This window comes from Poromitra crassiceps (assembly GCF_964638095.1).
Source record: "Poromitra crassiceps genome assembly, chromosome: 12".
NCBI classification, from domain to species: Eukaryota; Metazoa; Chordata; class Actinopteri; order Beryciformes; family Melamphaidae; genus Poromitra; species Poromitra crassiceps.
This window is the reverse complement of record NC_139632.1, coordinates 23,751,585-23,779,501: the sequence shown is the minus strand read 5'-3', so window position 1 is coordinate 23,779,501 and position 27,917 is coordinate 23,751,585. Positions and strand designations below refer to the sequence as shown.

Genomic DNA, 27,917 nt, shown 5'->3' with positions numbered 1-27,917 from the left:
GAGAAGAGTGTGTGCAGGCGCGAGTGGAGAGTGACATCCATGCCGTGCTTAAATGAATCCAAGCAAGGATTTCCTGCACTGCACGGAGATGTGGAGACTGTCTGCGCTCAGGCGTACGTCTGCGTTTGCGCTAAGACCAGCTATTTCCTGGCGTTAAAATTGAGAGCACCCACGGCCCCTTTTTCTAACACATTGCGCTGGAACGCCTATTTTGGAACTGGGCCACGCCTACACCTGTGGCCTCACAGCGCAAAACTGGACGGTGGAGGCAGACGATAGCTTAAGACGCTGGGAAGATAGCAATAAGAGGCACGCAAACGCAGCGCAAACGATAGCGCCGTACAACGATAGGGCCCTAAATGTATTCTCAGAGTACACTTTGGTAACATTCATACACCTGCTTAATTAAACAACTAAATGGGAAATTACAGGGAGCCGTCATAATTTTCAAGCTAAAAATAAGCAGTGGATCAAGCAAAGTTAGAAAATATATTAATAATCTCATCTCCTTGACAACAAGCTCTCTGTAGCTCGCCTACACAGCGTATGGGCCAATAGCTTGTGTGACTTGGACTTTTTAAAAGCTTGCCGCCAACACCTTTATGCTTTCCACTTCTCTGAGCGAGTTCTGCTTTATCGTCACCCCGTATAAATTGTATAACGAACAATCAGTAGGATTTATCCCTGAAAATCTTGGCTCATTCATGTAAATGCTAACGTTATCCATATGAAAAGTAAAAACAAAAACAAAAAACAAAACATGCCTGAGAACAAAACATTTCCAGCAGTTGAGGTTTCCACCTAAACTTTTCTCATCACATGTACCTACTATACAGATTACAATGTATTTCGATTATTTTTGGGGGCATTTTTCGCCTTTATTATACAGGACAGCAGAGTGACAGGAAAGGTGGGCAGAGAGAGAGCAGGTGACATACAGAAAAGGACCATGGGTCGGATTCGAAACCGGGTTGGCCACGCGAAGGACTAAGCCTTTGTGGTACACGTTCTACCAGGTGAGCCACTGGGCATACCGTATTTGTAAATTAAAAGAAGACTTGTTCAGCAAAGGGTATGGCATAGCCTCTGGATCTGGATTAAGTATCTGTGGTAATGCCATGCCACATGACCATTAAAAGCATTAGACACAACTGAAATTTCCTCAATGTGGTAAAAATTGAGGCACACACTTTAGATGAGCTCTACATTAGCACTCTGTATTTATTTATTCTGGATACTGATATCAATACAATTTTAACTATAGTTGCATAACCTCCCTGGAGGCATCTCAGGTGGGTCAAAGCAGCAAGCTGAACCAATCAAAATTGACTACCACAATGCAAAATAAATAAGTAATTTAAATAAAATCCATGCAAAGTTTTCCAGAGCTATGTATCTTGGCTCTCAAACTATCACAACTAATATGTTGATAATTGTGTAATAGGAATCCTCTGTCTCAAACGCAACTGTAATTCTTTATACCTCTAGTGCTATCTGAGAGTCATAATATACCATACCACTGTAAAGTCTTCAGATTCACAAATTTAGCAACCACATCCTTGACAGGAAACAAGAGGGTAAGAGTGTGTAATGGCTTACGTTTTCAAATGAAGCTCGGAAGCCTATTGCCGGACTGTTATTGCAATATGTTAGGATACACTTTACATTTTATCCATGTATACAACAATAGCACTATTGCTATTTGTAACTTTCCTATTTGTGAAGGAACATGTTTACGTAAATCCAATGACATGAAACCAATTAAAAACCAGGATTGCCTTAAATAATTTTTCATATACCCTCCTCCACCCTCTCCCCCCTCTTTCTCCCTCTCTCTCACACACACACACACACACACTTAGCACGCACGCACGCACGCACACGCACACGCACACGCACACGCACACGCACACACACACGCACACACACACACACACACACACACCAAGATTAATAATAATTTATTTTGCGGTGGGTGCTGTCCGTGGTGCTGAAGTGAGAAATGGACACAGGAGAGACCTGTAACTAAAGGGCACATCGGCAAATTGTATTTACCATTGATTTTTTTATCGTTTGCTAAAAATATGATATGAATTTAGGGAATGTTTCAAACTATGTTTTTCAAATGAATGTGGACATTTGAATGGCCTAAGCCAATGATGTATGCACGGAGCACAGTGCTCCCTGTGGTGCTGTTGTCTCTGTGCGCAGAAAGCAGTGGGGTTTAGGGGGATAGAGGCTTCAAGCTAATGCAATGACATCAATACATCAATGTGTGTTGTGTAGAATGTAATTTGTATACTGAGTAGAAATAAGCAGTATTCAGACTTCAAACTTGTATTACATGTGACACAAACATCCTGATTTAATTTCTCTCTCTCTCTCTCTCTCTCTCTCTCTCTCTCCCTCCCTGTTCTTTGCTTGGCTGCAAGTATTTAGTCCAGACAAAAGCTGATAATCCGCCGTCAAAATAGCAATGCGTCAACTGTCGCTCTTAAAGGGAATGGGAGATGACACTGTCTGATTGGTTGAGTTCATTTTGAGCCCAAAACACACCTGTGAATAATTCTGGTACTTATCTCAGCCCGTTAGCGCCGTGCGCCCAACACAATTAAGGCGGCGCAAGGTGGAGAATTAGCGCCGTTAAATTAGGAAAATGGACTTGGACACGCCTCCAAATGCGTTACCGCCGTACGTTAAAGACATGCGCCACTGCCCTCAGATTAGGGCCCTTACTCTTTTTCTCAGTTATATAATGTATATTCTCACAGTAGATTATCTAAAAACAGGATCACACCCTTATGATATTCTCAGTTTATCCTGCTGACTCCTGATATATTACTGATACCAGGACCTCAAATCTATCAGGAACTCACACTGCACCGTGTGAGTTCCTGATAGATTTGAGGTCCTGGCATCAGTAATGTGTAAAAGAAAGGGGAAAAAAGAGAGTAAGAGAATATGACCAAAGCCATAGCTGGAGTATAGTCTACTTTTCAGTAGAGCTGGAGGTGGCCTTTATTATAAGAAAGAAACGGTAACACTTTATTGCATAGTCAGCCTACAGAGGGTCTACAGAGTATTTGTAAGATTTAAACAGCTTATTTACTTGACATTACAATTCAACTGTTTGTCTTTGTCTGTAGATGTTGTTTTAACAGCTTATTAGTTGAGATTCAACAGATTCTGTTTGCTTCCCGTTCCACACACCTACACCTACTGTAATATGTAGATATGTTCATGAATTGTCAGATATACTCTATGTGCACGCCGGGGCCTGTCCTTCCTCACTCCTTCGTCGTCCTCGTCGCTGTCTTCTCCGTGGCGAAAGGCCGCCCGGAGGAATCTGATTGGCTGGAGGAGTCAGAGTTCTTCAGATGCTCCCTCAACTCATCAGTCAGAGCTGCTGGAACAAGATCTTCACAAAGATCCTATTGGAAGACGTGGTTGTCTCCTCACTCACCTTTATACACTCCAAGACACTCCAGGGCACAGAGTCAGTGTAGAGCAGATGACTGAAGAGGCGAGCTACGTTCCTCAGCTTGTTGGTCTCCAGGCGGTGGATGGTCTCATACTGCTCTGAGAAGGTGCCCTCAAATGACTCCATGTACTCCTTCTTCAACAGGCAGAACCTCCCAGCCAGCAGACCAAAGAACTTCTCGTATGTTCTCTTTTGAGCACAACACTCCAGGATCATGTTACACAGCTCCTTCGTCTGGCTGTCAGGAAAGTCCATCTTGATTAGTTTGTGAGCACATTCCTCAAAGCCCAGACTGGACTGGATGGCCAGGTAGATGGTTCTTCTGAAAGCCACCAGGTTCACTTCAGTCTGATCAAAGATGGTCATCTTTTGACCTTCCTCTCCCTCCTCTTCGTCTTTATTACTGCCGTCTCCCTCCTCTCCTGAGTCACTGCTGCCTTCATCCAGGATCTGTTTTTTAATGGTTTTATATTTCTCCTAATTCTCCAGGAAGTCTGGGTCCATCTTAAACACATTGGTCAGGTCCTTGGGGTCGTATTCGTCCCTCAGGGAGAGCATGTGAGTGAACTGGGAGCCCTCGTCCACCAGGTCCAGCCCGGGGGGGATCGCTGGGTGGTCTTTAAAGCCGTCCTTCCTAACAGTAAACATCACCATGATCATGTACTGAACACGCTTATCTATAGATGACTCGTGAAGAATGTTCCTCAACCGCTCAAAGATGGCATTGATCCCTCTGGGAGAGACCTCCGTAAGCTTGAGTCCACACTCCTTCAGGAAGGAGATGGAGACTTCCACGCTGTCGTCGGTCGGATGCTCCAACAGCAGAGTCAACATCTCCAGACACAAGATCTCGTGAACCACGTTCTGGTTGGTGAGGTGAGCCAAAAACTTGGAGGCCGTCAGACACTGTTGCTTGAGGTTGCGCATGTAGCCCTTTATGAAGTTGAGGATGAGCCTCTTGAGAATGAGCTCTCCGATCTGAGGGAACTTGGAGTTGATGATGGAGATGACAACGGCGTAGCTCATCCTCTGATACGCCAGGCTGTTCTTGTCAGTGATCTGTTGTTGCATCATACGTAGCTTGGCGGGGGGGATGTAGGCTCTGCCCGTCCGGGTCAGGATGGGGTCAAGCTCTTCCCTCTTCTTCTTCACCGCTGGCTCTGAGCCCGCCCCCGGCTCTGGATTGGCTGGGGAGGGAGAGCGGCCCTGCCTCCTGAGCACCGGCTCCGCGCCCCAATTGGCCCGCGGCCGGTCGAAGCACCCCTCCTCCCTGTTGTCATGGCGATCCCAAACATAGCATCCTCTGTCACACCGTTCTCTGTCCCGACTCCTGGCCCTGTCTATCTCTCTGGATTTGGACCTGTCTCTCTCTCCGGACCTGGATCTGTCTCTCTCTCTGGACCTGTCTCGCTCTCTCGATCTGGATCTTGATCCTGGAGGTGTGTCTCTGGTCTGGTCATCTGGAGCTCTTTTGATCTGAGCCACACTGCTCCTTATCCTCTTCATCACCGCCTCCTCCTGGGGAGAGGTCCTCTCTCTTGAGCTTCCCACACTGGGGGTTCCATATCTGGGGCTCCTCTGTACCAAGCCGGCCGGTCTGGGACTGCTTGGAGGGGCCTCATCCTCTGAGGCGGAGGAGGGGGTGTTCATTCTGTTCATCTACTAGCCTGTTGGCTCCTAAAGCCCGTGCAGCACTATCCTTCTCAGTGTGTCTTTAGAGAGAAGTGTGTTCTCAGGCTCGGCTGCCACCACTTATCCACCTTATTTTTGGCGGCCATTTTGCCTCACGTTAACTATGGGTTCTATTTCCGGTGTAACCAATTTAGATAACCCCCCAGCCCCCGACAAAAAAAAACATCTATGAGGATTTTACCCTTTTACAGCAGAGCCATTCTGCTCTACAGCCGTGTCGTTCGGGTGCTGGGATAACGTAATGCATTGTGGGTAGTCGGCTACTAACTGTGGCTAATGTTAGCGGCTAGCTAGCTATGTTACATGGCAGTAAAACGCCACCAAATTGATTTAACTTTTAACCATTTCGAGTAACACACATTTCGAGTTTCCATACGGACCTCCAGCGTTGGTTAGTTGTTTATAACGTGACTATATTTATAACTTTTATAACGGACTCCAGCTTCCGGTTTATAATTCGGGTCTGCAGCCAGAGTATAACAAAGGAAATGGCAAGCGACAACAATGAGTCACGTTAAACCGGACCTTGTACCCACGATTCTTTTTTACAGTGGGGCATTCAAAAATAAGGTGGATAGCCTCAGCCAGGAAGGATTTCTGACATCACTGATGACATCACAATTGCTCAAGTGACATCACTAATGACATCACAATTGCTCAAGTGACATCACTGATGACATCACAATTGCTCAAGTGACATCACTGATGACATCACAATTCTTGATTTATGACATCACTGATGATGTCACAAACACACAGCCCACAAAATCGTGACTAACCACCGGCCGCCCACTTAGCAATTTTAATGATGATGATGATGATGATGATGTGATTTTAAATAAATCTCATTTTTAAAATCACAACACAACATTGGATTATTTGGATTGGGCCCCCCACCATACCTTGCCTTCAGAAAGTATCCAGTGCAGAGGCATAGCGGGTGTAACAGTAGTAAGGTAAACAACAAGCTACAACTTGATTTTCACCAAAACCATCCATCCTCCGAGCTGGACAAATAACACTGGTCTCTGCAGCAAAGACGATGGGATTCAAGCAAGGTGGCCCAACTTCAACTCACTTCCTGTCATTTTGTCACGTCGGTTTTGCCCATGGTTTTCCATGGACATGCCCACTTAGGAGACTTTCGGCAGGTCTGAGGCAATGGTTGACCACGCCCATTTAGGAGACTTGCTATAGTAATATAATATCCATATATAATCCATATAATCCAATATAGCCTATTTAGGGACTGTCTAAAAAATGCAACACCAAGAAGAGATAGGTTACTACAAAAAATATTTAAAAAAATCTAAACTAAGTGCAACAGTAACCAACATGATTATTGATGTGGTAGGTGATTTTGGTGAAACACCCCTATTTTTACATAGTTTAGTCTTAGGGCTCCACCTCAATGTCTCAAATTATTCTTTCAGGGGAGCCCATGTCCTTTTCAGGGGAGCTCCCCTTAGAACTCCCCTGAAATTCGAACTATGCCCTTGCATTATATTATGTTTGATATGATTGGGGTGGCTCAGATCAGTCTGCAAGGTTTGAATCTGTAAACACTCACATTACCAGGTTATTTTGTCTCAACCAGGTCCCAACCAAGCCTCCGATTGTGGTTTCCCTTCCCGATTGGATGGGAAAATCTGGAGTAATTCAGTCCAGTAATCCTCTAGTGTGTAAATCTGGAGTAAATCAGTCTAGTAATCCTCTGTGTCTCCAGACCATACAACAAACATGGATGACAAATAGCTCTCTACTGACAAAACATAATGCTCATTTCAGGCCTCAAGTACCCTAGAAGTCGTCATAGATTTCACAATCAATCTCAATGGTTGTATTGTTACTCAAAATCGATTCCATAAAAAATGTCTGCATTAGGTTTGATCTAGTCTCGCTAGACTTCCCTCTCCCAGTAGGGAGGTAAGTCTGGCAAGCGAGACTAGGTTTGATCTGGACTGGACCTCTTTGGACATGACATTTGCCTCATATCAAGGCAATGTCCAAAAGAAAGTAGCCTGTTTTCACCTCATATTCTCAGAAATATCTCCAAGTATAGAAACCTCCATTCCTTTCTCTTAAAAAAATATATAATGCTGTTGTTTCATCTAGAATCAATCCCTGCAATGCACTACTTTATGGCTGCCCCAATTCCACACACAAAAGTCACACAGACTAGAGTAGAGAACAATAAAACATTGCACATGGTCTGTCTCTCTTTTTTGAGTGAGACTTGTGCTCATCTCTACTGCTGTCTTTGGCTGCAGCAACTGCACATATTGATCACAAAGACATTCTTCTAACATACACACAAATGGTTTAACTGTACCTTGGGCCAAGTCTTCTCCTAAATGACTTGCATTTGCAGTCCGGCTTGTCCATATCAGGGAATCTGACACCATCTTATGAATCCAAACTCCAAACTGATTTAATTTGCATAGCTCACAATCTACCCTCACTCCCACAGTTGCAGTTGAGCTTCACTTGTCTGGTCTGTCTTATACTCATCACTCCTGTAGACTGTCGTGGCCAGTGCCACACAGCTCCCTCCTTTTAGAGTCTTTTCTATCAGTAAATCATTGTTATGTTAATGAATTGAGAGCATCAAACACATCCTCAAAAATAGTCTCACGGTGATGTCAAATTTCAAAATAAAAGAAGGACTCGTATAATGGCTACGACCCAAGAAACATTGATCATCAGTACATCATCAACAATGGGGTGTGAAAACGGACCTTTATTGCAGATAGTTCAGAGAGCAATGACTTTCCTGACTGGGAAGGAAGAGCATGTGCTATGTGCTGTTAAATAGAGAAGCTAGAGTGAAGCATCCACCTCTCCAAAGAGAAAGCCATGCACTAACAGACAATCTCTGTGTGTGTACCTACATATCCCACTCTCGTATAGCTTAGCTCTAACGTGTTTGAGTACAGACCTGATACTGACTTGCCAAATGGGATCTGAAGGCAACCTGGATAGCCCTCTCATTACAAGAACCAGAATCTATTAAGGGATTAAAATGTCCTTTATGTAACACACACACACACACACACACACACACACACACACACACACACACACACACACACACACACACACACACACACGACTGATGTGACTTACTTACATCAGTCTTATACTGTGTTCTTCCAAAGTTTTCTCATTTCTAATTTAATTTATGACACACTTGAGCTTACATTCCTAGTCAATAGAGAGGTCCAGTAACGAGTCCGGAAATCATCGATGCTAACAGCCCTGGTTCTTCACAGTTTTCGCCTATGGGAGTTTTGAATGGGTTTTTGGCGCGATGCTTCTAATAATCTCTCTGGGCAACGCTGGCTTAATCAAACGCGAACCAGTGTTTAGTAACATCATCTTCACACACGAGGACCACTTTTACGAGTTTTGAAGCTTTTACTTGCCGTTAAAAGGACGGCTAGCTAACAAACGGCTAAATGAGTCTACACTTTTGAGTCGATGGGGATATATACGTCAATAACGTCACCACTTCAAAGGGCGAACACGGAAATTCTCTTTCCCTCACCTGGTTCAGCCCCGTTCAGCCCGGGGTAATCAGTGCACACATCAACAACAGTCCAGGTTGAGTGCTGACGTGACGTGGAAGCCTATGCGACAGTGTGTAGTTCTGGATTAGCTTAGCTCGAGCATTTTACTTCTAGGGCTCGCATTTACGCTTCAAAACTCATGAAAGTGGTCCTCATGTGTGAAGATTATCCGACGGAACTCTGGTTCGCGTTTGATTAATCTTGCGTTGCCCAGAGACCTTATTTGAAGCATCGCGGCAAAAACCCATTCAAAAATCCCATAGACAGAAACAGTGTAGAACCAGGAAGTTCGGGACTTCCGCATTCTGCCTACAAAAATACGTCATCCCTGGACCTCTCTATTATTTATACTCTATTTATATTTATACTTACATAGTAGATTATTTGCAAACATGGAGATTCAGCACATAAAAACAATAAGCGACCTGAATATTTTGTCAATGCATGACTGAACATTTGGCCATTAACAGACATCTGAAGCCTATAGAGTGACAGGGTGTATCTAGCTTTACAAAAATAATCACATTAAACAATTTCATATAAATGATTTTACATTTCATCAGATCACTAGAATCATCAGATGTATGCTCATGTTAAGCAGTAAGAGTACCGGTATGTATATGTGTGGACTTCAGAAAAGCAGCCTATTTAGATTTGACTATGGGACCAGTGAGGTAAGTACCTTTATAATGAAATGTATTATTATTACAATGGCCATAAAATGTGATTAAAATGTACACACTCAGCACTATGTGTAGGTGATGGAGGGAGTAAATTCAGAGCAAAAGGCAGCTCCCACTACAGTGTGACACAATAGCCTATCTGTGGAAGCTTTAAGAGGGAAACATAGACATAAATAATATGGACGTAGCTATCCCATTAAATTTCTTCTCCTCCTCCCTCAAACGTTGGCCGTCATCATCTTGATTTTTCGTCAGCAGAGTGGGAGGGAATGGGTTGAGTCCTTCCACACCTCACGTGAGATGGGAGTTTCCCAGAGCCGTAGCTCCACCTGCTATTGGTCCGTGATCGGCAAGCTGCGCGATCACTGGACAGGCGATCTGTCAATCACCCCCTTTTCTATCATCTATTTTACTCCAAACGGGCGAGTTTGGAGTACAGTTGTTGAAAAGGTGAAATTAGCTATAGATCAAAACAATATTAAGGACCAGGCTGTAAAGATGTTTAATTACTAGGGGTGTCACAATATATCGTCCCACGAAATTTCGCGATAGTAAAACGTCACGATATGTATCGTTGAGATGAAATCTCATATCGCAAAAAAAAAAAAAAAAAAAAAATTTTTTTTTTTTTTTTTTTTTTTCAAAAAATAGACTAAGAAACGTCTTTGTTTGTTGAAGTTCAATGTGTGGAAAGTAGTTCAGTTGAACAAGTCTCTGAAGAGACACATGAGAAGTTATACAGGAGAGAAACCATTCAATTGAGTTTCTGGCAAAACTGTTTACTTGACAGGAAAAACTGAAGATGCATAAAAAATAGATTAAGAAAAGTCTTGTTGTTTGAGTTTGAAGAAAAACTGAAGATGCATAATGAGAATTTATACTGCTGAGAAACCTTTTAGTTCAAAGTAAATCTAAGTGACGGTGTAACTCATTCTATTTCAAGATAAGCCTTATCTCCAATCTCATGTTTTTTCTAGTTGTTATTGTAATAACAATTTCCCACAACAGCATGTTTTGTATTTGTGCATTTCAAATAAAATACTACTTTTCCAGTCATATATTGTCATTATTCAAGTTTAAAAAAATATTGTTAAAATCGTATCGTATCGTATCGTTATCGTGAACCCAGTATCGTGATACGTATCGTATCGTGAACTGAGTGTATCGTGACACCCCTACTAATTACTGTTACAAAGTGGGGCATTTTAACGACGGGACTTCTGAGTCCTGCCTCAAGTGGCCATTCGAGGAATTACAGCTTAAACAAAGACTTCCGCGTCTTCGGGGGAAAGGGGGTGGGCTTGCCCATTGGAGGGAAAGCATAGTGAGTTACTTTCCTCAAAACATGTAGTACTGTAGTATCTGCTGTTATCCTGCCAGGATATGTTAAGCCTCACACAGAGCCTACGCAGTGACCTGCGTTTTAGAGAAAACAAGATTTTGCATCCACACCTGCCCCATACAGTAACATGTGCTGTCTCATAGGTGCAATGACTTGTGGTCATTGAAGTTGACTAACACACTTTCACTGCTCAACAGCATTGATTAAAAAAAAATCTTTCTAAACTACATCATTGGGGGGAATCCAGGTTTGAATAACCATCTTAGTGTACAGCAGCTGACATAAATCTAGTCCAAAAGTTGACTTGGATGGCTGTCAATTTGCCTGGGCAGGCTGCCAAAATGTAATCAGTACAGTATGGAGAACCCTGCACTGATGTCAGTGTGTCTTCTAAAAAAGACATGTCTAGTCGCAGCACACTATGTCCAAAGAGTAAGTGCGATGGCAGTGTCTCTTCTAAAAAAGACATGTCTAGTCGCAGCATACTATGTCCAAAGAGTAGGCGTGATGTCAGTGTGTCTTCTAAAAAAGACATAGTCGCCGCATACTATGTCCAAAGTGTAGGCGTGATGTCAGTGTGTCTTCTAAAAAAGACATGTCTAGTCACAGCATACTATGTCCAAAGAGTAGGCGTGATGTCAGTGTGTCTTCTAAAAAATACATAGTCGCAGCATACTATGTCCAAAGAGTAGGCGTGATGTCAGTGTGTCTTCTAAAAAAGACATGTCTAGTTGCAGCATACTATGTCCAAAGAGTAGCCGTGATGTCAGTGTGTCTTCTAAAAAAGACATGTCTAGTCGCAGCATACTATGTCCAAAGAGTAGGCGTGATGTCAGTGTGTCTTCTAAAAAAGACATAGTCGCAGCATACTATGTCCAAAGTGTAGGCGTGATGTCAGTGTGTCTTCTAAAAAAGACATGTCTAGTCACAGCATACTATGTCCAAAGTGTAGCGTGATGTCAGTGTGTCTTCTAAAAAAGACATGTCTAGTTGCAGCATACTATGTCCAAAGAGTAGGTGACTGCATTGTTGCATGAAGGAATCCCTTTCCCAGTGGAGTGTAATCCTCGTGTGCGAAGAGGATTTTCCAGAAGCCTAGAGCTGAGTCCTGCTTAGACTTGAGTTGCTCTAGTGAGCAAAATGTGAGAAAAGAGGATAAGGGCAACACTCTATGGAAGGGGTAGGCTATCTTAGCTGAAAGAGAAAGTGCTGTTCTGGACCATGGACAGCTCTGTGCTTTGGGCACTAGCTAGCCAGAATAGCCCATTGATAGTGATCCATCTGCAGGAGTAAAGCCTTGTGTTCAATGGGAGATCCCTTTGCTTCTTCAAAGTCATAGTGAACTTTACATGACCATGCAACCTAACTTGTGATCAGATTTTATATTTTATTTTATATTTTTTTGATATCCTGTAAATCGAACTAGTGTTTGCATGTGTCTGAGTTGAAAATAAGTTATAAAGTTGGTGTGCACACCTAATTCCGCTATGAACAGTCACAGGACTAATGCCTCATGGAGAGAATGCAATCAGCAGTCTTATCATTGTATGATGCACCATTTCTAAGTATCAGCACATGCTCAGTGGCCACTGGGAGTGTCTGTTTCATAGATTTGTCCAATTCCTCAGGCCAGATACGATGTTCCCTCTGTCCCATCTGCAGGTCTGGGCCATTAAAACAGTCAATCTGATATGATCGCCACCGTGGAGCCCAAATAGTTTCATATGGCTTTGTAGATAGTGACTCTCACATGAAAAGTGGATGTGGTCTCTAATCAAAAAAGATGATTTGGTCCGCTATTAAAGTCGTCAAACTTATATTTAGAAGTTAAGTGCTTATAGATTGTCAAGGCAGGGGGGAAAAGATTCAAGATTCAAGGGAAAATACTGTTGATTTATTGTTTTGCACTTAAAGGTCTACATTATTGCAATATTGCATTTTCATTTATGTCTAGGGTAGCTGTTATTTAGTTAATTAAGTAGATTGGTAGGTGAAGCTGAATGCCAAGGGACACCAAATGACCATAAATAACTATTACAGATTATCATTCAAAAGCTGTAATCACTTTGATTAATCAGTCTATCCCAACTTACACTAGTGAAATTCACAATTCTGAGCTGATAATAGTCTTTAGTGAAATTATTTTAATCACATGTAAACAAGTGATTTAATTTGATTTTACAGCAAAATCGTACAATCTATCTTACACACCCTCGGTGCCGGGAATCGAACCCAGGACATTCTTGCTGTGAGGCGATGGCGCCACTGGGCGCCACTGCTCCTAATGCATTAAAATGCACCAAAGGGTACATTTTCATCACACACACACACACACACACACACACACACACACACACACACACACACACACACACACACACACACACACACACACACACACACACACACACTTGTCAGGACAGCATGTCAGGCTATTTCCTCTTGGTAGCATGTGATCAAGCATCAAGCTCTGTCAGCAGTTCAGAACAAAGATAGATGGCATATACTGTGGCCATTAAACTCTAGAGCCCATACTGTGCCAACCCCTTCATCAGTGCCAGCGTGCACACACACACACACACACACACACACACACACACACACACACACACACACACACACGGAGACACACTTCGGCAGGTTCAGCCTGCGTTTTATGTGAAAGAAGATGGAATGGGAACTTGCTGACCTTACTAACAGGACCATGAGGGAATCACTGCTGTACTCAGACAAGGGTCAAGCGGACCAGGATGTAAAACCATACAACTAGTCATAATCTGACAGATACACATTGGACCAGACCACTGCAGTGCAGACGATAAAAGGAAGCCTCTAGAAACTATACTGTAGCATAAATGTTTTGAACTGAACATAAACAGCTTTACTGTATAAATAAAATGTTTGTAGGCCTACTGTAATCCTATAATGTGATATCATCCATTGGAAAAGTACAATACAGCGAATGACAGAGCAAATATGTGGGATTTGCACAACTTACCATATTAACTTCTGACACCATGTCTATGCTTGCCACATCTATGCTCATGCCGACAGCAACCGGTGCACCTTAGAATAAATAAACAAACAAACAAACAAATAAATAAATACATACATACATAGCCTACATACATACATACATACACATAAATAAATAAATAAATAAATAAATAAATAAATAAATAAATAAATAAATAAATAAATAAATAAATAAATAAATAAAACAAGTTATTGCAACAACAGCAATAATAATAATCATCATCATCATCATAATCATAATCATAATAATCGTGAATTAAAAAAGTCTTTCGGGGACCATTATTAATACACTGCAGGAAAGAAACGGATGCGTCTGGGGCGCATCAGTGCATACCTCCAAAGTCTGGGCGAAGGCGAATATCATATCCTTTCAACAGTTTATCCACAGTTTCTTTGACGAAGGACATGTTTCCCGGTTCGTTGACGCTGAAAGAGAGGACAAGCCAGGATGGTAACTCATTTTCAAGACGGACATCCATAGGCATCAGTCTCCAAAAAAACGCTTACCTCTGGGCACAGCACATGACACTGACAGCCACGACAAGTGGCAATGGAAGCACGTCAAACAGCCTTCTTTTCTGGGATCTCCACATCCCTTGATTGATGCTGTCGTGACCGGCGTTCAACAAATGGCTAAATGACAACTGATTAGATTCTCCATCAGTAGAGGAAGCTACACCGCTAACTCCTCCACATCAGGTGAGATCTTCCACGGTTATGCCTACCTCTGGCGCAGGCTATATTAACATGGTTAATAATTAAAGCAGCGGCGCGTTTACTTGGATATCAAATATTTGACCATTATTGCCGGTGTTGGCAGTGAAGTCGCATATTTGCCACGTAGTGTCAGAGTCTCCATCCGGTTTGTGCAGCTTTTGCGTGTTGGGCTCAGTGCAAAAACACACTTTGATCAAATAGCCACATTGCACACGTGACGAACCGCATGCGCCGAACAACAATAGCTAGGCTAACTGTCACCTGCTGTCACCCGGGTTGATCTTTTACGGATCTACATAGGCTATTCATCTGAGAGATTCATTCTATTCTGAGAAACACCACCCTATAGTGAAAATAACTTGAGTTCAAAGTATAGGCTACTGCAGTGCTCTTTGTCTGCGTAACATTTCAAATGTTTTTTTTTTTTTATTTTTTTTTTTTTTTTTTTTACATTGTCCAGAGTTAATCTGAAAGTGGTTTAATGAATTACAACATTCTGCACCCAGTGACCATAATTTAAATTATTTGTTACTCATGGGAATTAGCCTATGTGGTATAACTTTCTGCAAAACCGCTGAAAGTTTTCTTATTGTAGGGAAAATAAAGACCCCCTAAAGTCATGTTTCAAGATAGAATATATACTTTGAATGATAATTTGTGTCTGATGTTTTCCCCCACAAAGAAAGGTTAAATTATTTTGTAAAATCCTTAAAATGACTTTCCCTCCTTCTGCCTCATTAACTCAATCCCCACAAGAGTTTGAAAGGAAAAGTCGCCAGCCACCGCCAGGGTTTTTGATCATTTTCACTAATCTTCCAAGACCCACATAATATTTTTTCTTCTATGACTATGTAAACACTAAATATCCCAAAAGAAAGAAGAGAGTCTATACTTTCATAGAATTTTTTTATTCTAGCTTAATCCATTCTTTAGTGATCGACACTTGAATGTTGATCGAAAATGTCTGTCTGATCCCAGAAAGTTGAGAAAAATACATTTTTGTAAATGATAAGTCATATTCATGGGCCCTGAACCGAATCACATGTCTCTGAGGATGGATAGCTGGTGTTATGGTGTGTTCACGTGCTCCTCGGATATATTGTATTTACCAGTGGTGACGTGTTAATACGACATGACACTGTTCAAGTGCTCTTGGTCAGAAAGAGCAACAAACAAGGACGCCAGAAGTAAGTAAGGTTGTTTTCTCATGGTTGGTGTTTTCTTACCAATAGTGGGTCGACCGTCCTTATTGTATAGCTTCTATGTAACTCTGAAAGTGCTGTAGTATTTCATAAGGTGAGTAAGAGAGCCATCTATCACATGACAGTGAAAACACAGATTGACGTGGAATCACGTCTTTGGCGGGGAAGCGTTGTCTCATAAATGACGTGAAAACATGCTGACTGGCGGGGAAATAATTCCAAAGCTATCTATAACATCACTAGCCAATCACAGCATACAAACAAGGGCTTTAACTGCTGAATACTGGACACGGATTGGCTCCAGTACTCGTGATGTCACAAATCATTATTGTTGAAAACCGCCTTTTCAGTGAGCTCAGAGAAACTTTCCACTTTCAGCAGATGATTGTGGAAACAGCCTTCTAGTGTCAAACTTTGCACAGACATCATTCTGCACAGTGGAGCTCAAACATCCAACTGAAGGAACAAGAATAAAACATATTTTTTACTTTAGGGTTCTTTAAATAATAGTACACGCTCTTAGCATAATATTTTAAGTCTTATTCTTAACTTACATCCACCAATGAGGTTGTTTTTGGTCGATTCCCCTTCACCCCATTTACACATCATGCTCTCCCACTCTTCACCCCCCCTCCCTTTCTCAAGCCCGCAGCAGCGCACGCGTCAAGTTTGAAGCTGCATCATCAGACAAACGGTTCTGGAGTGAAAGCTGTGTTCTGATTGGTCGAATTGCACGTAATTCAAGGCTGCACTTTCTCCAGTTCCCAGCAGCACACCCGCCATGTTTGAAGTCGACTGGGCGAACGGTTCTCAAGATAAATCTCTTAGTGTTGCCAGCAGGTGGCGCTATGACTATGTGCGTGTCCAAATTGCACGAAATTCAGCACTGCACTCTATCAGGTCCCCATAAGCGGACTCCCCAAGTTTGAAGTCGATCTGACGAATGGTTCTCGAGATATGTGAAAGACAGACAGACAGACATAATTTACTTTATTGATACCTACTGTACATGTCAGGGAGTTGGCTATGAGGTTGTAGCCTTTAATATATTTATTTATTTATTTCCAGTTTTCAGAAGATGAAAACAGAACATAAAAAAACTATAAAAACAAAAACAGGCTCATACACAGGAAAAAGGAAAAACATATACTGCATCATCAATGTTCCAACTCGGCAGTGTGGTGCTACCAGCAGCGTAATGTGCTCATGTGCTTATCAGAGATGTTGTGCATGGGATCACATGCAAGGGGTCCATGAAAGGTCAGCTGGGCAACTCACTCATCACCCCCGACTACGTCAAAGTAGGCCAGAAAGGAGTCCCAAATAGTGGAAAATGTCCCAAGTGAGTTGGTCGTCAGGAACCTGAGTCTCTCCATGCGCACAACTGAGACCATGTCCGTCAGCCACAACTGAAAGGAAGGAGGAGAGGGAGACTTCCACTCCTTCAGAATGAGTCTCTTGGTGACTGCATGCGAGCTTGTTGAAACAGTTTCCCCCGATTGGAGAGTTGCAGGAGTCCAATTATGTTATGAGCCCCTAAAGTCATATTTTGAAATGTATAAAATGTATAAAATACTTTGACTATTTAATTTGTGTCTGGTATGGTTTAAAGTTAAAGTATATTGTTAAAATCCTGAAAATGACTTCCATTCCTTCTCCCTCATTAAAAGCTCCAGAATCTCTATGCAAATATTGTTGATTTTAAGAGTTTAAGTGCTGAATCCTGGACAGGGATTGGCTCCAAGTAGCCTATTTCTGATGTCACAAATTGTGGATACAGCAGCCTTCTAGGGTCAAACTCTGCACATACATCATTCTGCACACAGTGAACCTTAAACATTCAACTGAAGGAACAAGAAGAAAAACACATTTTTGAGTGGGGGGGTGTTTAAACGAGAACATTCTGTAGGCTCGCGTGAGTCTTTATGTTGTAAATTCATGTAGTAGCATAAGTAGTAGGCTAACTATGAAAAGGTCTATGAATAACCAATGAAGACGAGGAAAAAATACAAATAACTTTTCTGAAAATCAAGTTGATTTTTGTTAGTATTTGTGGTTATTTGCCTCATAATGATACTGCTGGAGGTCATAGTTTATTCACATTTTTATTTTATTATCAACACTGCGGCTACAATGTGATGCACTTGAGTCTACTTTCGTGCATACGCCCACTTCTACCTCTTATTTTCCCATTCATTGAGAGAAGTAAGTCAGCTGCTTATTTTGGTAACCTACAGCCTACTAGCCTATAATTAGAGAGGCACTACACTTCTGCAGGGATGTGACCCTTTCTCCACTCCCAGTTTTACAAAGCCTGGTGATAACCCAATAACCTGATTAGGCTGCACCTAGCTAAAGTTCTTCTTAGTTGTCACATTTGGGTCCTCAACTCAGTAATTTCATAATCAAGAACAAGTCATTCTCCCTACATGATGCAATTGATCACCATTAGTCAGACTGCATATCGATATACTGTATTGCGAGGCCAGGCTGGCAGAGGTAAACCATAGTCAGCCATTCCCAACCTGAGGGCCGGGGCTCACTGGTGGGCAGCAAAGGTATTGCAAGTGGGCAAAACATTGTGATCTTTGTGGATTTAAAAAAAATATATATTTATATATATATATATATATATATATTATTATTATTATTATTATTATTATTATTATTATGAGAATGCATATCCATTGTTGAATGGTACCGTTCTTAAATTTGTAATCAATAATTCGTTAATGAGCCTATTGCAGACAGAGCAAGAGCATCACTTTTAGATTCTGATGTCTATGTGGTACTGATGGACAGCTATTGGCCTCTGTACTGTTTACGGTTGGATGTGGGCCACAGACATTTTTGAAATTTTCAAGTGAGCCATGAGTTGGAAAAGTTTGGGAACCGCTGATCTAAATCAATGGTTCCCAAAGTTAAGTCCGGGGACCATCAGGGTTCTTCAAAAGGGTTACAGGTTAATTGTCATTTTGAAAATATTATGAATCTCAACACACATAGTAGCGTGGATAAAGGCATGTGTCTATGCACTTGCATCCTGCAAGCAGTCTTCAAAGGGGAACACTATACTCGTTTTAAGAAACCTTAGGTTATTCCTTTGGTCTAGAAGAGTCTGAATGGAATGAGGAACTCAGATTTTGATGTTTTCAGGTCTGGAGCTGTTCCATTGAGAATTAATTTGAAAATATGATAAAGGTCACTGGTAGACTGGTTTTGCCGCATAAAGGTTTCGAACTGACATCACTACATTACAAAATTAAAATAATATAAAAACTCAAACAAACATTATTTTGGCCCTCAGATGCATTCCATTCATTGTCTGGAGTAGCTCCAAATCCTAGACCTGATGACATCACAAGTTTAGTCTCAGATCACAAATTTGGAGAGGAAATGCCTGACAATCTAGGAGTAACATTTAGAATGTCTTAAACAGTGATGTTCCCCCTTAAACTGCCATGAAGAGCTCATGCAGATCCAATCTGTGCTTTTCTAATCCGCTTTACGGGAAGTAGCTCAGTATCACTGCAGGGAACAAGAGCGTGGTTAAACTTCGCCAACAAATATCACCTTCCATTTATTCAAGATGTAGAGTTTGCTGGACCACTGCGTTTTTGAGATGAACAGTCAACTGCTTTTTGTGTGAGGTTTTTCCTTCTAGATGTAGCTACACTTCAAGAGAATAAGTAGATTTAGGCAGCCGTCCATACCTTGTATCATAGATGGCGTAGAGCTTCTTGTTCCCGTCAAAAGCGTTCCTGTCAAAACAGAAGAGGAAGGAATTACTTTCTCTGTCAGTCCAGTGCACCATCTGTACGTTAAGTAGGTTATACCCATCACTGTTGCACCTTGGCTTTAACTTCAGTGCCATTATCGAAAATACACTTCCTTAATTAAGTGAAAATAAGTTGACCCCAATGCTGGTGAAAATAAATGTTGTGAAAACATAGAGCACATTTGTGCTGATGGCAGAGATCTGTGACATGTTGCGATCTCCTGCAAACTGGACCAATAACCAAACACTCGTTTTTTCTTTTGTTTTGTGTCCCATTCAAGTCAGGCCTACAGTGTACCATAAGAAAATACAAAACAGATGTACTATAGTTTTTCAGAAAGGCAACGAACACCGTTGTCAGCTGAAGTGGAAAAAAGTTTACTGAAAATCAGACTTATGTTGTGGAAGTTATGGCCTTTCAAAGTCTGAAATTTTAACCTTTAACTATAGCGCCTCCGTCAGGCCGATTGGGTAATATTTCTGGACCTAGTAATGGTTATCAATATCTGCCACTGGGCCAAATTTGATGTCTCTGCGATGTACGAACTCACAGGAATTTGTGCCAACGCGGACACCTCACTACTAAGCATTATTCCAGACTGAGTGACTGACCGACTCACCAGAAAATGCTTCATTATGACCACGGCTCCGCTCTTCTACCGGGCACCGTGGTAAAAACAAAAAACTTGCTTCTCCATAAAAACCGAAATGTTGCCCAATTGCCCTGCTCTCCTCTACTAACTCAGTCTACTGTATACGGTGTTAGGCCTACTGGCTACTTCTTCTCAACACATTGCGGCAATGAGTTTATATATTTAATAGCCTATTATTTGATAGGCTACTCACTGTATGATTGCATTGCTGTTGGACTTTGAATAGAGCCCTAATGATAAACCACTATAATATTCATATAACATGTGTCTGTCACAGGCTACTCTGACTTTACTTCGATTTACTTTATTTATTTTACTGCATGTTCTCTTATTCTATCACTGTAATATTCATATCAATTATTTTGCAGAATTTATAGCCTAATTATGCTGTGATTTCAGTTTTTTCCCCCATAGAAAATGGATTAGGCTACTACAGCATTTCTTTTTTGTGCGGGGAGATCCCTCTTATGGTTGTCTTTGTAACTGAAGATACTCTTCTCCTTTCCTCTCTCTCTCTCTCTCTCTCTCTCTCTGTGCCAACCCCCCCACCACCCCCTCACCCCCCCCCCCCCCCACCACCACACACACACACACACACACACACACACACACACACACACACACACACACACACACACACACACACACACACACACACACACACACACACACACACACACACACTCACACTCACACTCACCCACCCACCCATCCATCCCTTTTCCTTCCAGTATAGTGGGCATAGCCATACATCCTCCTGCGCACTGCATGCTCGTCTGTCTCATCTAATTCTCACCAAAGTCTATTTTGCACTGTACTTTGCTTTTGGATACAGTATTGGATTTTCTCTCCTCAGAGACTAATGGCAAAGTAAAGGATGGTCAGTCAGCAGAAGTGTTGGGAACCCCTCTTTTTTTCTGCCAACGTTTTAATCGCTCTGGGGCAAATTAAACCTCGCTGACTGTGATATTAGTCCACATCTTTTCCCCAATATGCAATTATGGTGTGCGGACGGAGGTGACGTCCCTCAAAATTGATGCCAAATACTAACCACTACAATCTACGCGTCAGATCTACGGAGGGACAAGCCGAGGGAAGTTTGACTGCGCATCGTCTTGTGTGGTAAGCTCTGGCAACTGCGGCTCAATGCCTGTGCAGCAAAGCGTTGCATATAATAGGCCAGCCAGCGTACAGTGAGATGTAGCTAGTGGGTCGTGTGGGCATTGGAGGAGAAAAGGAGTACAGTGGTCTTCTACCCAATGTCTGCTAGAAAGGAGCGAGCAGCCTACATTGGGATAGTGTGTAGCTGTAGACTCACAGGTCGGCGTGCGGTGGAGATGAAAGCCGGGGGAAGAGAGGTATTCAATTGTTATCCTATTGTTAGGGAATTAGACGGCTTGGTGATTTGTTCCAGCGTGCGGCTGAGTCGTGAATGAAGTGGATGCATTGCAGTCACAGCGAGACAAGGGGTATTTGTGAAGAGTCCAGCTGCGGTGCAGACAATATTGCGGGATTCGCTACAGTGTGTGTGCTTGTGAAGGCTCTGGGATGGATCATGAGGTATACAGTAGATGCAGCCGCGTTACACACGTTTAAGGTTAGTAGGCTATCGGGTGGTGGTGGTGGGAAATACAGGCGTCTGTTCCGTCACAATCAACTTACTGTATAGAGACCAATATGCCAGATGTGAGATAGGCTATTTATTGTAATGCAGTTTCTGTAAGAGGGAGACGGAAAGGTGGGCTATAGGGGGTCCAACAAAGAAAGGACACTGTTTGGGACTGTAAATATCTGAGGAGAACTTGGCACTCGGTGTTATATCAGCCTTTTTCCGTGTTGTTATTTACACTGGCAAATTCTATAGAATGGTATGGTAGGCTATATGACAACTTTTCACATGCTGTTTAATTTGGTTGCATGAAAAATACTGTATGGAGTATTCTGATACTGTCAGTAGGCTACATAATTACTGGCTTTATATGTTTATATAGGCTATTCATCGTGAACCCATTTGAACACCTGATAAAGATTTACTAAACAGCAATAGACAGAGGGCTAGTAGTAGCCTAACACTATTCCCACTATGCCAATTAATGCCCATAATAATAGCAGATTCCCCCCCCCCCCCTTGTGCATTGTATTACATTGATATGATTAGCTACTAATACTTATTACAAATATTAATATTGTTGATTATAATTGTGTAATATTTATTTATTTAAGTGAAATTGATAACATAAGATAAGATAAGATAATCCTTTATTTGTCCCACAAGGGGAAATTACAGTGCTAATATATATACACCATTATAGGCTTATATAGCCTAAGCCTATATTAAATAATTCTCACAGTGGACATGAAATGCCATTAATATTGGTTTAATTCTATTTCATTTTATGAAGCAGCCATTCTATAATACATGCAACAAAAATGAATTGAGGTTCTTTGAAAGGAATGAGCAGATATCAAGTCTTGAATGTCTTGTTGTAGGAATGGGCGATGGAATGTGCTACACCTTTGCAATGAGAAGTCTGTGGGTCTGTGTCTTGCTTGTGAGCATCACCTGCCGTCTGAGGTAAGGAACTAGCCTACTGTAACTTTGTCAAGACAGCATATTGGCACATTTTGGAAAATTTACCTGTTGGCAAAAGTAGGCATTTTATTTATTTAATTTGTATTATTGTGTATATGTGATTTACAATTCAGATCATCTAGTTTGCATGTTTTGGAAATTTTAAAAGTACACGCACGCACACACACACACACACACACACACACACACACACACACACACACACACACACACACACACACACACACACACACACACACACACACACACTACTATAAGAATGAGAAGTGTCTGTGAGCAGAATTTTGTTCGGCCACAGCTATGCCATTCTACGTGCGATCTGGCTGAAACTTTCAGGAAGTGTAAAAAGCACCCCTGTGGTTGACGTGACGGAGACAGATTTTTTAATCAGGTAATTGTCCTAATTATCCAACTCCCACGGGGGGGACTGGGTGGGTCTAACTCCCAGTCCTAGTCACAATCAGGGATGATGTCATCAGGGATGTCACTCAAGCGCAATTGTGGTGTCATCAGTGATGTCACTCCATCATCAATGACATCATCGGTGACATCAGTGGGAAGCAGGGAAGGGATGCTGTCACAATGGCTCTGTTAGTGTGAAGGCCTGAAAATGTAAAATATCGCTCTAGTGCCCCCCGTGGGCGGATCCCCCCCCCCCATTTTTTCCCACCAGATTAATTCCAAACCCATGAAGTGCTTCTTTTCACCTGACAGCGGGGAGCCTCACTGGCAGGACGTGGCACATGGGAGGATCACACTATTCCCACCTGCTCCCTAGCCTAGGTAAACCCAGCCCCCACGTGACCTGCTCTCTCAGTTCCCAGTCACTAGCCTATCGAGGGGGGCCCAACACTCCCTAGAAATCGGTTTGAATGGCTCATTCTCCAGACCATAGTGACTGAGAACAGGTCTGAGAGCAGGTCATGTGGGGGATGGGTTTACCCAGGCTACCTGCTCCCCTCCACCCCGAATGCTAGTGCAGCCTTCCCACCCGCAGACACAGCCAATCGTGCCGGTATGGACGCCCGACCAAGCCAGAGGTAACACGGGGGGTGCAAACCTTCAACCCTCGTGTTGGTAGTCAGGGCACTGCTACACTACCCAGACCATGAAAAGTGTTTTGGCAAATTTGGCAAACTATGTGCCTTGAAACTCCAGACAAACAAACAGACAGATAGCTCTCCAATTATAGTAGTAAGATTTTTTTCCCCAATATATTATTTCAAAAGAACAATAACATTTTTTATACACAGCCTCTGCCAGGTTGCAACTGGAACTCCCAAAGAGGCAGAACTGAATGACAACATTACCATCTTCACGCGCATCCTGGATGGACTGCTGGATGGCTATGACAACAGACTCCGCCCTGGACTGGGAGGTAGGCCCATAGACCTGTATCCATGTATAGACCTGAACACCTTCACCAGTTTGGATATAAGAGATACAGTATGAAAATAGAGTTGAACTCTCTTTCCAAACACATGCCAGATACAGCGCTGTGCTTTGAACATGAATGAGAGGAAATGTATTGTTCTGCCTCTGTGTTGAGAGCCCTGCATGAAAGATTACACCCCCAATCCACACAGAGAACAATGCTCTGCACCGCAACGTCGCTCTTCCATTCAGTCCAGACAGGGAAAATGTGCCTGTATTCATACAGCCAGTCTGAAGTCTTTTGACTAAGAGGCATTAGCAACTGTTCAGACCTCCTGAGTATGAATCAATGTTATATGAACACAGGCTGAAGCACAAGCCTCCTCAGTATGAATCAATGTTATATGAACACAGGCTGAAGCACAAGCCTCCTGAGTATGAATCAATGTTATATGAACACAGGCTGAATCACAAGCCTCCTGAGTATGAATCAATGTTATATGAACACAGGCTGAATCACAAGCCTCCTGAGTGTGCTGTTGTGACCTTGAGATAGCCATCGTCCGTTTCATGAAGTAGCAGCTCCGCTGTTCTCGGTGGGCCAAAGTAGGGCTGAACTTTTTCAATTTCCATCATCAAAGAGAAATAATAGGCAAGCCGAACAACATTGTGAAGACACTGACTCTGATCAATAATCGATGGAGAGAAAGTATGTGTTTTCTAAGCATACTGCTCAGTAGTTTCATTGTTTGTTTTCTGAAGGAGGACAGGGGTTTGGCTCTTATGGATAAGTAACTGAAGTCCAACCCCCCCACCCCCCACCACCACCCTTATTTTTAAGTTTACAATTTGTATCAAGCTTGGCATTTTGCTGTTCACATTTGGTCAATGCTGCACTGGTTGTGCAGATGTTAGTCCCTATACAGTATAGGGCTCTAGTGCCTGTAGCCTGAGGATCTGCTCTGACTGGTGCAGGCGTCTTTATTTATCAAGGGTATTCAGCACATGCTGCATTCATCCGGAGAGGACCAAAGCACGCAAAAAAATCTAATTAGCTAGCTAAATAAGTATAATGATGATTTGAAGTTGGCCAGCAAATAATTCTGCCAGCTTAGATGACACAACAATCACTTTCTATTTTAGGCCCTTTATAAAGTTCCAGGATGTAATTGGTATTGTTAAAAGATCAAGTTCTTGTTTTTTGAGCTCATGAGGATCTCTTTTGGAAGAAGACAAAGATTGTTGGAGCAGAGACTGACTCTCCCCTTGTTATCTGCAGTCATTTCAACCTTTTTTGTCTGATCCTAAACTCTTTGTGGATTTACTGGAAACAGTCGGAATGCCACAAATCTAAAAGCAAGTGAGAGTGGAGGGAGTGGAACAAGATCCCTGACGAAATTAACTCTGCGAATTCTCTGAATGGTTTTAAAAACCTTCTGAAAAAATTAAATAATTGTTCACACTTTTACATGTTTATCCCTTGGGTTTTGTTGTCTTTTATATCCATAAAATCAATCAATCAATCAATAATTTTTTTAAGCGGTGCAGCCGCTATAAGTGACATGTGTGTCCGCTGTAGCACTGCGAGAGAGAGAGACAGAGAGAGACAGAGAGAGCGAGACAGAGAGAGAGGGAGAGAGCGAAAGAGCATCTCCAGGTCGATAGTGAATGGAGACAGAAAATGGCTCAAAGTCCCATGTACACTCACATGTACATGTGGTGACTCGTGTTGTGTCGTGTACTCACCAAGGCGCATGCGCTGTACTGATGACTGCATACAGCGCAAGCACCTTAGGCAAACGAGGAAGTAACTTTGGCCACAGAGGGAACCCTCTTGGAATACTCTTTGTTAGTTCTCACTATGGATTTACTTAGAAAATGACCATTTCCCATAACTTTGGATTATTATTTAATTGCGTGTTGAGTACACGAGTCACAACATGTACATGTGAGTGTTTGGGCGACTGAACGGGTGGTAGGCAGCTGTACCATATACTGCCATTGTAGTGCTAAGCTAGTAGCATTGAGGGGTGTACTGCAGTTTGTACTGCACGCACAGTGAAGATAAAGCCATCCACACATTCTACTTGTTCTATCGGCGATATGGCAAATAGGCGAATCTCCAAAAATGTTGGCTTATCCCTTTAAAGAGCACATTGTAAATAATCACTGTTGAATAAAGTTTTCAGTTCGTGATCCGCTGTAAATCCCGGACCGGACTTTTGAACTGTCTTTCTGTTGAAACTGCAGTGAATCAAGTTGGATTTCCTGATCTGACCTCAAGCAGACTTTGTTTTAAGCTGTCTTTCTGTATTTGAAACTGGAGTACTTTGTCACCGGATTGAACTCTGAAGCGCATCTAGTGTACTAAACCTGCACTTATAGCCTACCTCACTACCTGGTGTGACTTTTAATTTAAGTGTGCAATGGCAACACTGTAAAAGCTTGGCCACAAGAAAGCCAAATCTTTACTGTGGCGGAGGCTTGTGGCAATTGTGTTAAACATGACAACTTCCTGAGCTTAATGGATTAGCCTCTGAACTGACACAGCCATGTAATCCTCAGCCCCAATTCCCCCGCTAGCTGCTGTTAACTAGACTAACCTCTGCATAAAACATGAACTCAACATCTGGACAGCTGCCATCACTTCCAGCCTTTACTACAGAACAACATTAGCTGTTAGCAGTACCAACCAAATGTACCTGTCTGTCTGTGTTACCTCCCAATAGTCCAATCACAGAGCAGCCATGCTTCATTTTTACAAACCAGAGTAGCTATACGAGGGATCAGCCGATCAGCATTTTGGTAAGCAATCCGCATCACTGGGTGGAAACGGCTAACTTTATAATGGGACCCTATGGAGCCAGCCTTGAGTGTGTCTCCCTCTAGCCGGCTGTGCTGTTTACAAAATTCACTTCATTTTAAAAACTGCGACAGTTCACACAACCTTAACACAACATGCATAATTATACATCAGACTCTTGAGCTACTTCTGCTCTCACTCAGAATGTCATAATAAGCAATGTGATGTATAGTTTTTGAGATATTAACGTTTGTTTGGCACAAATCATACTGCTGTGGGATTCCGCATTTCTGGGTGGTTGTGACATCACGCTGATCCCTCGTATTGGAAATATGGTGCAAGTTGTGTTAATTGACACAGAGCAAACCAAGTGCAGACCACACATTTTAAAACTTAGTAAGACCTTTGACTTATTATGGTCATTAAATCCCAGAAATGTCACAGGGTGAAGTGTAACACTAACACCTGCATGAGGCCCAAACACTTTGACTAGATGATTATTATGAATATTAATGAATGCACTTGGATGTTGTGTGCCAGTCAAAACAAGGATGTGTTATAAAGGCTCACAGTATCTTTCTTTCTATTGTTACAGAACAGGTGACAGAGATCAAAACCAACATCTTTGTCACAAGCTTCGGTCCAGTCTCTGACACTGAAATGGTAAGAAATTCCTCTTATTTTGAGTTAACTGTTCAACACTGAAGGGATTAGAACATTTAAGGCAATATGAAATATTTTCATGCTACCGTAAAAGTTAAAGGAATATTCACCCAAAAATGAAAGTTTTGTCATCATCGACTCACCGTCATGCCAGTTGAAGCACAACTGAATTTTGTTCATATAACACACAGGGAGGTTGCCAGTACAACTCCATGGCAGCCTTCTCCAACCAACTGAAGTCAGTGAGGGCCAGTTCTTCAGAGTTCCAAAAAGACCAATATTTACACCATCTACAGTGGATTTTGTGTATAGTTTTTTTTCCTATTCACAG

At 42.2% G+C, this 27,917-nt stretch overlaps 2 protein-coding genes and 1 pseudogene across 3 annotated transcripts in view; 1 reads left to right on the top strand and 2 right to left on the bottom strand.

Moving 5' to 3' along the window:
* The window catches only part of gabrb3 (gamma-aminobutyric acid type A receptor subunit beta3), a gene marked incomplete at both ends in the record, with an annotated part of 71,050 nt that overhangs the window by 17,163 nt on the left and 25,970 nt on the right, over positions 1-27,917 (bottom strand). The window contains 3 exons of the mRNA XM_083647088.1: positions 13,766-13,833; positions 14,138-14,229; positions 19,436-19,483. Of these exons, the coding sequence (XP_083503214.1) occupies positions 13,766-13,833; positions 14,138-14,229; positions 19,436-19,483 (208 nt within the window). The remainder of the gene's footprint in view (positions 1-13,765; positions 13,834-14,137; positions 14,230-19,435; positions 19,484-27,917) is intronic.
* On the bottom strand, positions 3,398-5,131 carry LOC310786942 (pre-mRNA-splicing factor CWC22 homolog pseudogene; annotated as a pseudogene). Its single transcript has one exon. The product of its transcript is annotated as a pre-mRNA-splicing factor CWC22 homolog pseudogene (transcript).
* Positions 22,646-27,917, top strand: part of gabra5 (gamma-aminobutyric acid type A receptor subunit alpha5) — a gene marked incomplete at both ends in the record, with an annotated part of 36,179 nt that continues 30,907 nt past the window's right edge. The window contains 3 exons of the mRNA XM_083647089.1: positions 22,646-22,728; positions 24,000-24,124; positions 27,519-27,586. Of these exons, the coding sequence (XP_083503215.1) occupies positions 22,646-22,728; positions 24,000-24,124; positions 27,519-27,586 (276 nt within the window). The remainder of the gene's footprint in view (positions 22,729-23,999; positions 24,125-27,518; positions 27,587-27,917) is intronic.